General features: G+C 38.1%; 1 protein-coding gene across 1 annotated transcript; it reads right to left on the reverse strand.

Annotated features, from left to right (window-relative positions):
• Positions 1-617: 617 nt before the first annotated feature.
• On the reverse strand, positions 618-8,162 carry LOC149554114 (G-type lectin S-receptor-like serine/threonine-protein kinase At2g19130). Its single transcript, XM_089790415.1, has 5 exons — positions 7,862-8,162; positions 2,022-2,081; positions 1,537-1,990; positions 1,127-1,389; positions 618-1,042 (listed from the first exon to the last, which is right to left on the reverse strand). The coding sequence occupies exons 1-5, from the start codon at positions 8,160-8,162 to the stop codon at positions 618-620; spliced, it is 1,503 nt and encodes a 500-aa protein (XP_089646541.1).
• Positions 8,163-12,869: the final 4,707 nt, after the last annotated feature.

The following is a 12,869-nucleotide window of genomic DNA, read 5'->3' on the forward strand; positions in this document are numbered from 1 at the left end:
AGATGAATATTACAATGAAGAAAAAAACTACTAGCTCATCAATGTATGCAAACAAGTGTGCAATTGATAGAATATTAATTTAAAACTAGAATCATTTATAGAACATAATTAAACTAAGTCATACATAAGCTAGATCCTTCAACATAATCTTTATTTAAAATTGAAAATTAAAAAATAATCTTTCTTTTTTTGACAATATTATATTCGCCATTTATACAATCAAATTAAAGACCATGATAAAAATTTGCTAATATTCTAAATATAAAATTGATCTATCACTATTATTTATATATAATTATTCCACAATCTCACAATTTTATATATATATATATATAACTATGATATATATATATATATATATATATATATATATATATATATATATATATATATATATATATATATATATATATATATATATATATATATATATCAAACTTGAACTCAAACTCAAAGACTACTAAAAAGCAAACCTAAGATCCAAACCAACTTTCTATCATAATCAAATAATATGACTAATTATAAAATAAAACATACTATAGAATCCTACGATACCCTGCCTCCTCTGTTATTTTATTTTACTAGAAGTGAACCTTACACTTTAAACATGGTTAACGTCAACTCTCGCTACGGCTACCAGTGTCGCTTCGATCTCCTTGCTTGCTCATGAGTGAAGAACATTGGATCTGTGAAATTTGTGGCTGCATCTTCCCTTCCAACATCAGCAGTACCTGCCTCATATTTGGCCTCACTTCATCATCCTTTTCAATGCATAACAATGCTACAATAGTTGCTCTTCTCACCTCTTCAATGTCTCCGTCTTCTGCAATACTTTCCTCGACAATATTTATTGTGTTGCCATTGTAAATTTGAGATGCAGCCCATGAAGGACAGTAATACATACTCGAGTCTTGAAAGTTTAAATCCAGATTTCTTCGGCCAGAAATGATTTCCAAGAGCGTCATACCAAAACTGTAGAGATCAACCTTTGGTGTAATGGGAAGACCAGAGATCCACTCGGGAGCGCAGAGTGAGTACGCGGCTGAAATCTCGACCCACAAGCTTTGCAAGTCCAAAATCTGCTAACTTGGGTGCAAAGTTAGTATCCAGAAGAATATTTTCATGCTTGACATCGCAGTGAATGATGCAGTCTCTGCATTCGACCTGAAATTTCTAGTTGCGATCTTCAACTCCACGTAGCTAAACATCCTTAGAAAAGAATTTGTGGCCTCCGCGAGCCTATCCAACGATCGTAGCCACTGCCTCTGCCGATGCCTCCGCCACATTAAAATTGAGAAGATACCCAAAGCAAGGGCCAGACTACTAACCACAGTTGTGATTTGAGTTTGAAGGAGGACGATTTCTTGGTCTTCGGGAGCGCAGAGGCAGCTACTCGAATGAAGAAACGTGAATTGCTTTTTGATGAAAGGGAGTTACGCATGTTCAACAAATCTCCAGACCAGATCTGACACGGCCCCGAAGGTGGACTGAAAGAGAACGCGGTGCAGGAGCAGTTGAGGAGGCAGGCTTTCTCACAATCCTTCTTTGTGGTAGCATTCGTATAAGGAAGCGGAATCACCATCAGGCAACGTGACGGTCGGCTCCAGGAATCCTTCCAAACTACCATTTTTGGGATCGCAGTTCAACGGGCTCTGCCGAACACAGCCACTCGACAACGAATCCAGAGCACGAGTGTCTGCTGGAGTGAAGCCATCCACGCAGCTGCAGAACTGAAGATTGTTGGAATTGCAGATTCCGTAAGCGCCGCACAAACCATATACGGAGCATTGATCTCTGGGCCGCGACCAGAACAGGTTCCATTTACCGTCATCAAGCTGAGTATACGCTTGGAATCCTCCAGACTTGACTAGAACGAAACGTGAGAGCGCATTCTCGATAATAACCGACGTGTATGTGAAATACAATCCAGAGCTCGTACTTTCAACGCTGATATTGTATATGCTTCTGTCTGCCATTTCCGGAATTTGACTGAAAACATTGCCGTCCCAAATTCCGCTTACCCAATACTGTACAGAATTGTTCCAGGTTAGAATAAATTGTTTGATGCCAGACGGATCCGACTCACAGGAGAAAAGTCCTGGAGCAGGATGTGAAAAATCAATTATTGCAGTCACTGATTATTAATCTCCTATCACAAACGATTATTAAACTGCTGAAAATAAATTCTCAGCTAATATTGAAAAATAACACAACTGCAACTTCACTTATAAAATATGGAAAGAAATGCGCTACACAATGAACACAATATTTTCAGACAAATTGTTCGTGGAAAAATTCCTAAGGGAAAACCAGTTCTACAGATGAGGAATTATATTAAACTTCAGCAAATCAAGAGATACAAAATTCCTTGCCTCTTACTGGCAGAACTCCGACAACCTCCTAATTTCTCCTGTTGATATTCCCCATTGCTATCCCCACGCTAACACTGCAAGACTGTTTGCTAACACTGCAAACGTTTCTCCAAAACTTCTTATTATCCAAATGACCCAATGACCCCTTTTTATACTACTCCTGTTGGTAAACCAACGACCGAGATTAAATCAAACCAACGGCTGAGATTAAGACGACTCGACAGCTAATAATAGAATTGGTTGCAAGGTGTCCAAAAGGGAATCTCTAAAATTAGTAAATAATAACCATTTACTAATTCTTGGCAAGTGGACAAATAGCTGTCCAAACCACCCATAAATACTATTGCTATTCATAGATAAAGATGAACAGCTGTCCAAGCTACCCATAAATACTACTGCTATTTTTGGGTCAGAAATAATAGCTGTCCAACTAACAATAATTAACACTCCCTCTTAGCGAGGAAGTTATTCTGCAAGACACCCATCTTATCTCTGAAGAAGATAAATTTGGCCTTTCCCAAAGCCTTCGTCAGAATGTCTGCTACTTGCTCATCTGTAGGTATGTATTGTAGTCGAACAACTCCCCTTTGTACACAATCTCTGATGAAGTGATATCTGATATCTATATGTTTAGACCTATCATGAAACACTGGATTCTCAGACAACTTGATGCAACTCTGATTGTCACAATGTATCACAGTAGTCTCAACCTTCTAACCAAACAAGGCTACTAACAACTTTCGAAGCCATATAGTTTCACATGTCGCCATGCTAGCTACTATGTATTCTGCTTTTGCTAAACTTAGAGCCACAGACTTCTGCTTCCTGCTGAACCAAGATACAACTCCTGATCCCAAGCTGAAACAACACCCTGAAGTGCTCCTTTTGTCTGTTGTACTTCCTGCCCAATCTGCATCAGTATAGCCTATCAACCTGATACCTTCACCTCGAACATATCTGATCCCATACTTGACTATACCACGCAAGTAACGTAGCACATGCTTAGCCGCTATCCAATGCATTCTCTTTGGTTCAACCATGAACTAACTAAGAGAGTTAACTGCAAATGATATATCTGGTCTAGTGTTGACCAAATACATAAGCGAACCAATCAATTGTCTATATAAAGTGGGATCTACATCTTTCTCCTTAGATGTATCTACCTTCCTCCAATTTGTGATCATGGGTGTAGACATGGCTTTGCAATCCTCCATCCCGAATTTCTTCAAGATTTCAATATAATATTTTCTTTAACCAAGGAAAATCTCCCCATCTATCTGCCACACTTCCATGCCTAGAAAGTAGTGCATAAGTCCTAAATCCTTCATCTCGAACTCTTCTACAAGGTTCCTCTTGCAATCCACTATGAGCCCTAGTGAACCTATAAGAAATAGATCGTCCACATAAAGAACAAGAATGAGAATCTCACCCCTAACCATCAAGTAGTAGAGGTTAGCATCTGCTTCACTCTTTACAAAGCCCATTTTCTGCAAGTATGTATCAATGCGCTCATACCATTCTCTAGGAGCCTACTTGAGTCCGTATAATGCTTTTTTCAATCTACATACGTGGGTCTCTTTGCTATGCGCTACAAAGTCTTCTGGTTGTTCTATGTATACCTCCTCCTTCAACTCACCATTGAGGAATGCTGTCTTGACATCCATTTGATGGATTTGCCATCCCATTTGTGCTGCAAGTGAGATTACAGCTCGTATAGAAGTATACCTGGCAACTGGAGCAAATGTCTCCTCATAGTCTATTCCCTCCTTCTGAGAGAACCCCTTTGCCACAAACCTAGCCTTGTATTTCTTGATGCTACCATCTGCACCGTGCTTTATCTTATAGATCCAGCGTGATCCAACTACAGCCCTATCTGTTAGTCTAGGTACTACCTCCCACACATCATTCTGCATTATTGAAGAATATTTTTCAACCATAGCATCTCGCCATACCTGATGTTCTGCAGCTTCTTGATAGCTAGAAGGCTCACTATCTACCAACTAACTAACTAGAGCCACATAGTCATTGAACTTGGTTGGTTGTCTTCCCTGTCTAGTACTCTTCCTAGGAGCTCCCACAAACTCTTGAGTATCCCTTTGTGTATCTGGAACCACATGATTCCTGCTACCAACTGTAGAGGATGAAATGTCAACCTCTAAGTCTTCTAGATGCATTTCCTGTTGCACCTATTGCTCCATACTCTGTGAATCTTCACTAACTGAGTCTATATTCGTACTGGTAACTGCACTTGAACTTTGCTGCCCTTGACTTGGTCTTGGAGCTTCTATTGGCTGCTCACTCTAATCATCTGCTGGCAAATCTCTGGATCTCCCGAATGCCTTGCCCTCCATGAACTTGACATCCCGTCTGACAATAATTCTTTTAGTCCCCGGAATGAATATCCTATATGCCTTTGAGGTCTCACTGTACTCAACAAAGTACCCCCTCTCTACAGTCTGATCTAACTTTGTACGTGTATCTCTAGGAATATGACAATATGCCAAACTCCCAAATATCCTGAAGTGACTAACATCTAGCTTCTTCCCTTTGAAAGCCTCCTCTGGTGTCATCTTCCCTAGCAACTTGTGTGGAACTCTATTCTGAATGTACACTACTGTATTACATGCCTCTACCCATAAGTAATGGGGCATGTCTTGGTCATGTAGCATAGCTCTTGTTTCCTCCGATATAGAACGGTTCTTCCTCCCAGCAACTCCATTCTGCTGTGGATTATAAGGAACAATCCATTCTCTCTTGATTCCTTCTCTGGTGCAGAACTCCTGGAAGACATTTCCTTTGTACTCGCCTCCATTGTCTGACTGAAGAACCTTTATCTTCTTTCCTGTCGAGTTCTCCACAAGAGCCTTGAACTCTTGGAATCGACTGAAAACCTCATCCTTAGTCTTCAAGAAGTATATCCAGGTCTTTTTAGAGAAATCATCAATAAAAGTAACATAGTACTCATATCCTCTAAGAGATTTCGTCGACATTGGTCCACAAACATCTGAATGTACTAGATCAAGAACACCCTTAGATCTGGTGTCACTCCTTGAAAAAGATGCTTTCGCAAACTTTCCCAACACACATCCCTTACATATACATTGTCATGCTCTGTGCTCACCTCTGGAACACTTGTCACGGTCTCATGAAGCAATCTAAGTGCTCCATGATGAATATGGCCCATCCTCCTATGCCATAGCTCTCCAAGATCTCTAGGATTATTGTTGCTCATAAGTGCCTTAGGAGTATCAAACTGCAATCTATAAAGACGATCACTCCTAACTCCAACAGTTATGGGTGATTTCCAATCCTTGTGCTTAATCAACACATGTGTCCCTCTAAAGAGTACATTATACCCCTTATCCTGAAGAACAGATACAGAAATCAAATTCATACCTAAGCCTGGCACATATAATACATCATGAACTGGAATTATCTTTCCATTCTCCCTCTGAAACTGAACAGTCCCTTTCCCAACAAGGTTGAGTTTGGACAAGTTTCCCATAGAAATCTGGATGTTGGTGTCCTCCTCCTTGTGACTAGAGAAGTACTCTCTAACTCATGTCATATGAAATGACGCCCCACTATCTATATACCAAACACACTGTGAGGTTGAGCTAACCATATAAGCTATGAGTGCAAACTCATCTTCCATTCTACCGGAGAGTTCTTCTGCACTTGCTGAAGCTGCCCCCTGCTTCTTACGCTTCTTCCTCTCTGGGCAATCACTGACATAGTGGCCAAACTCGTGACATCCAAAGCACTTGACCTTAGAAAGGTCCTTCTTCTTCTTTTCACTTTGTGAATTTGATCCTTTGCTAGATCCCTTCTTTGCTTTCCCTTTATCCGCTAGGGCAACGTTCTCTTGTTCCACCTCATTTTCCTGACTTTTGTTGGCCCCATTGACAAGACTTAGTCTAAACTCCTCCTGACTGAAATCAGTCCATAGTCGATCCCAACTCGATAAAGTATCTCGTCCACTGACAACTTGAACAAAGACACTCGATTGTTTAGTAAACCCATTTAAAGCTATTCTCACTAGCTCGCATCACTAGGGCTATCTCCAACAGCTGCTAACTCATCCTTGACAAGTATGAGCCTAGTGAGGTAACTTGTGACGTCTTCTCCCTGATTCATCCGGGTATTCTTTAGCTTCTCTCTGAGAATCAACTTCCTGTTGGTGGTAGCATTCTGGTACAGATTTAGAATGGTGTCCCACATCTTCTTTGCTATATCTAGCTCCGAGATATGTGGAACAATATGATCCTTGACACCATCAAGGATAATCCTCCTCGCTTTGGCATCATCCTTCCTATATGCTGCAAGCTGTGTTGCATCCGTTGGTACAGGTACACCACTGGTAGCATAATCCTTGATACCATTCTCTTCCAACAATAAAGAAATTCTGGCCTTCCAGCCACCAAAATTTGAGGCACCATCCAATCTATTATGATCTCTCAAACCAGCTGAAGCCATCTCAAGGGTTTAAAGCAATAATAAATCTAAAGAGATCAAAATTTCTTTCCTAGGGCAAAACTCTTCTACCCTTAACAATGCTCTGGTACCATGTGAAAAATCAACTATTGCAGTCACTAATTATTAATCTCCTATCACAAACGATTATTAAACTACTGAAAATAAATTCTCAGCTAATATTGAAAAATAACACAACTGCAACTTCACTTATAAAATACGGAAAGAAATGCGCAACACAATGAACACAATATTTTCGGACAAATTGTCCCTAGAAAAACCCCTAAGGGAAAACCAGTTCTACAGATGAGGAATTATATTAAACTTCAGCAAATTAAGAGATACAAAATTTCTTGACTCTCACTGGCAGAATTCTGACAACCTCCTAATTTCTTCCGCTGATATTCCCCACTGCTATCCCCATGCTAACACTGCACCCTTGCTAACACTGCAAGACTGTTTGCTAACACTACAAACGTTTCTCCAAAACTTCTTATTATCCAAATGACCCAATGACCCCTTTTTATACTACTCCTGTTGGTAAACCAACGACCAAGAATAAATCAAACCAACGGCTAAGATTAAGACAACTCGACAGCCAATAATAGAATTGGTTGCAAGGTGTCCAAAAGGGAATCTCTAAAATTAGTAAATAATAACCATTTACTAATTCTTGGCAAGTGGACAAACAGCTGTCCAAACCACCCATAAATACTATTGCTATTCATAGATAAGGACGAATAGCTCTCCAAGCTACCCATAAATACTATTGCTATTTCTGGGTCAGAAATAACAGCTGTCCAACTAACAATATTTAACACAAGATCGAGTGAAATTTTCCAAGAAACAAGCTTTTGGTGTCCCCCGAACCTCATCCGGGCAACAAGGTGTCGACAGGACAATCGAAACTCCGCCAAACAATTTCAGATTTGCTATTAGCAGCACTGAACATTACAAAATTACCAGAATCTAATATCACCGCTCGGGAGGCCTTGTTTGATGCATTTCCGGCCGACCAAAGAGACGCACCTTGTCCGTCGAACAGGCGGGGGTCTCCCTGTTAGCCACCCAAACAAACGCCTTCTCTGTTGTGGTGGTATACCAAATGCCGATATACCAGTTATTGGTACCATTTGGGCTGAAGAAACCTAATTCAAATGTGCCATTCCTCGAAATTATTGTCTGGTTTCCAATAATCAAGGCGCCCAAGGAGAGAGTATCTCGACCCTCCAATGCAACACTGTGATTTTTAAGTTGAATAAACATTGCATATACTAAAAACAGGCTTTTGAACAGCTTTTTCCTGATCTCCACCATCGTAGAAGTGTTACCTATGGAACGGATATCTCTTTAGCGTTTAAATACAACGGAGATAAGTGCTCAAGGTGGTAATTTCCCTGAAAGAGAGACGTCCCCAATTCTCCAACGTGTACCAGCCTGGTATGCAAGCACACAGTCACATGTAATAATTTTGAGAGGAAATTTTTGGAGCTGGAAAACATTTTGTCCATGATATTTGTCTGACGTCTAATCTGTCTGTTGAGAGAGAATGACAAGAAGTGCGGGTATAAAAAGTCACGAAGAAAACAAAAAGGAAGAAAAATACAGAGCAGTTGGATACACACTGCAGCACTACAACTTTTCAGTTCTATACATTTCCCCGATAACGAACCTCCTCAAGACACTATAATACAAGGAAACTTCCACGAAAGAGAACGACACTTGCAACTAGAGGCCCTTGAATGTACAGAAGAGTTCACTTAAACGACCCAATTTTCTAAGCACGAAGGCTGTAGATTCATACGGAAGAGCTAGAATGCAAGAATAGAAATATGAGAATTGGAATTGTTATTCTAGAATAGTTATTTTGAAATAGAAAATGAGGATACAAATTTGATAAGAATTCACGGACTAAAAGCTTATGTTTTCTAAAATAAATAAAACTGGAATATAAATACATATTCCAATTCCACCTATTTTTGGGTCAAAATTAGAATATGTATTCCTATTCCCAATTTCAATTTGGTGCACCCAAATAGAGAATTGAAAATTTTAAAAATTTACATATGCCTATTCCACTCATATTCCCACTGCCAAACAAGCCTTAAGTTGCTGGGGAGACGAGTCTAGCACAACTCATGGATTGCTTTAAGAATTATCAAAATTATATTATATTAATTTAACATGTTGCATTATGTTTTTAAATTCTTAAGAAAAATTAATTATGTTCTATAGTCCTATGTATGTGTGTGTACATACATGCACATACAAACACATTTCATTCAATTGGGTACTATAGGAAAAAGAAAGTTGCAGCATAGCCCAAGACTTTTTAAGCCCTAAATTCAAAAGTACCTAAAAAATTTCCACTCTAAACTAGTGGTTAAAAATAGTTTGTAAGGAAGGCTTTAGTACATATATGTCCAATTAATATTTCGGAATTATCTTCTTACATTAGCCTTATGCTTTAAAAGGAAATTAAGATACAACCACGTGTGTTAATATAATGATAATTATAGTTACAACATCAAGAAATCTTATTGCTCATGTTCTTCGATACTTGTTCTATTGTTGAATATATGATGTGTTTGCTCCTTATTGGCCCAATCAACCTCTTTTTAGTGACCCTTATTAATGAAGGGTGCTCCCCTTAATACCATAAACACATAACAAAAATAAAAGAATAACTACAATTTGCAAAATCAAAATATAGACTTCTTATTCTCGCCACAAATGCATAATTATAGAATTTTGAAATGCAATATGTTAACTCGCATAGGTGGCTTACTTACAATTATTTACAAGATAGAGCTATGAACTATTAACTATAGTTATCTTAGAGAATCTACGAGCCCTCCTTAAATAGACAATTTTACACCGCTCAAGAAGTTTATAGACATCAAACCTAACCCTTGAGGCCAACCAACCCAAAAATTACACACAAAGTTAGCTCAAAAAACTTATGACATTTATTTTGAAAATTTGAGTTGACCCAACTTTGGAACACCATAACTATTTTTAAGTCTTTTGTTATTGTACTTATATGAGTCTTGAATTAAGTTAGAAAAATCAATCTTTAAATAGCTAAATTAAGATATGAAGTGTTACTTTAAAATGTGAAATGTTTCTGTAGACAAGTCATTTACTATAAAGATATCATAAAAGAACATTTTTTTATAACACAACTTTTAATCGTAGTTTTTACATTTGTAAATATTTACAAATTTTAGAGTGTCATATTTATGTCTATAATTGAAACAAATTATAAACATATAAGATTATAGATTTATAAACATACTTTAATTACTTAGATAACGTTTTAATTTTAATTGTTATGAATAGCCCCTTCTCTATTAATATAAATATTAAATTTACATATTTAGAAAAAAAGGGTCAAGAGATACTAGATAACCCCATAAGAGTTAATTTCACACAAGGCTAGAAAGAAAATCAACTATTTATAAAAATAATATGTAAATTTCCCTCAAGTGACCAAAGTAGTGCTAGCCAAGGGATGAGGATCATGTTGATCATTAGAACCCCAAACATCAACAGGGTTAGTGGGTTGCTTAGGAGGAGCCCACCCATCATTAGGAGCAACAATATTACCTTTTTCTTCTCCCTCCACTTTGGGAGGTGAAATTCCCAAGTCTAGATAGAGAAATAACCACTTTGGGTCCCTATTAGAGGAAGGTCAAACAAAATCATAAGGAACAACCAGACAAGCAATCAAGGACCAACCAAAGCCCTACTATGAAGAGGTCAAGTAGTGGCATTCAAAAACAAACACACCATTGTGTGAGCGACTAGGACCCTAAGAGTGAAGTATTTGAAAGAAACGAGTGGAAGAGTTGTGACCCCTCTAGAAGCCACAAGGTGGAGTGGGTTCCATAGATGCACAATCTAGAGACACTCTGGCGACCCTACATGGTGTATTACATAAATGATTGATCAATTTCTAAAGGTGGCCCACCTCCAACGTAACCTTGTCAGCTTGTACTTGAATCTATAACATGACATTATTACATATACAAGACTTTGTATACATACAGACATTGATTTTTGAAAAACTATGAGTGAACAAAAAAACATTTCTATCTTTCCATAAAGTAAATAGGATCTCTACTATGAAAGCATGCCAAATCTGAGAGAATGTGTAGGGAATTCTAAGATAATCTCCCAACAAGATCATATAACAAGAGAATGGTTCTAGCCAAAAGGGTTTAAACAAATCATGAATCCAAAATTATATTGTTGGGCCCTTTAACAAAACTAGAAGATGTGAAGAAAAGTTTCAGGCTACCCACAGAATGGGCACCTGGTATCTAGAACTCCAAAATGCTTGAGTCAAGTACCTAGAGGAAAGCCTTGGAAAAGAACACACCAAGAAAAGTGTGTGATCTTTGGCTTAGTGATAGCATTCCAAACATTGTGAAATATAAAACTCTAGTTCTTGTGAGAAGACTACAAATAACCATAGGCAAGTGAGGAACTAACCCCCTGTAACCCAACTTGTGTTTGTAGCTGGTCATAGGAGTGGCATGATATCATTTCCAATCCTTCTACCATGGTTTGACTGACTAAATCCCTAGTTTGTGAAGCACATGAGGAGGAACCACAAAAACTAGAACATCAAATGTCTATCAATCTGGATGACCAATCTAAAGATGTACTTGAATGTCCTACCATGAGAAAATACTAATGGCGACTCTAGAAAAAAATATCTTTAGGAGTTCAGATGCCACATTTGAAAAACCATAGAGCACTAGCCTCACAAACGTTGTGTTGGTTCATAGAGAGACCATCTTTGAAGCCATCTCCTACCCAATGAAGCCAAGGCTTAAGGGATTCCCAAGATTTTCAAATAATTTTCATCACAAAAGTGCCTGTAATTTGCATAGGTTCAAGAGTAACAAGAAGGGTTTGAAATCCAATCCTCTTCCAAATTGGTCTATTGACTAGGTATCTTGAAGAAATAGGATGTCTAAGAAGAATCTTCCATGCTTGATTTCTAGTGAGAGCAGAAACGACCAATTTGGAAAATAGGGCAATTCCCTTCTTTTGGGAAGATGGGAGATTGAGGCCTCCAAAAATTTCGGGAAGACAATAGTACTCCTAGACCACTTTGTGAAAGTCATGATGTTTAGAATTCACAGCCCAAAGAAAATCCCTCAAAAGACATTCCAACTTCAAGTAAGGAGTCTTAGGGAGAACCCAACAAGAGGATTAATAAACATGGGTGGCAACTAACACTTTGGAGCAAATATGGAATTTACAAGCTAGAGAGTGAATCTTGGTAATCCATTATTCAAACTTTTTCACAATTCATGCAATCATAGCATTCCAAAGCTCAATAGGGGAATCCTAGAAAAAAAAAAAGGGATACCTAGGAAGCAAAACATTTCTCCATATTGGATCTTCTTCCACTCATATTGGTCAAACCAAGGAGTAGAAGAAGAGATTGCCTATAGCAAAGATTTTTATGCCATTGAATATCTGAGTTAGAGGCCAATCAGAAGGTTTCCAAACACTGTAGTGTATTGGAAATATTCTCTTTTTCTTTAGTGAGTGTGAGAAATGAATCATATACAAAGTTGAAATTGACTACCTAGGATAAAGAATCCAACAAAGAAATGCCACAAACCAAAGTAGTGGAGATAGCATTGGCAAGAAAATATCCAAAACCTTAAGTCGCAAGAACATAAAGTGCTAGAGCAAGAGGAAAACCTTGAAGAATGGATCTAAATAGACCAAAAGCAAAAGATATTTTTCTATTAATGGTTATGCTCACTAAGACATATCCCAAAAAGCATCTAACTGATTAGATGAAAATAGGACCAAACCCAAGGGTTTTAAGCATGTATAGGATGAAAGACCATTCAATCCTATCATAGGCCTTGGGAAATTAAATTTTAAGGAAGAGAGCTTTTTTTTTGGATTGATGATCCCATTCCATTCCTTTCCAAACCACAATTATGTTATGAAAAATGTACCTAAATTGGATAAAACTAGTCTTCTTAGGGC

Source organism: Cupressus sempervirens, chromosome 6 (assembly GCF_028749045.1).
Source record: "Cupressus sempervirens isolate cs-2001-9-10 chromosome 6, ASM2874904v1, whole genome shotgun sequence".
Taxonomy (NCBI): Eukaryota; Viridiplantae; Streptophyta; class Pinopsida; order Cupressales; family Cupressaceae; genus Cupressus; species Cupressus sempervirens.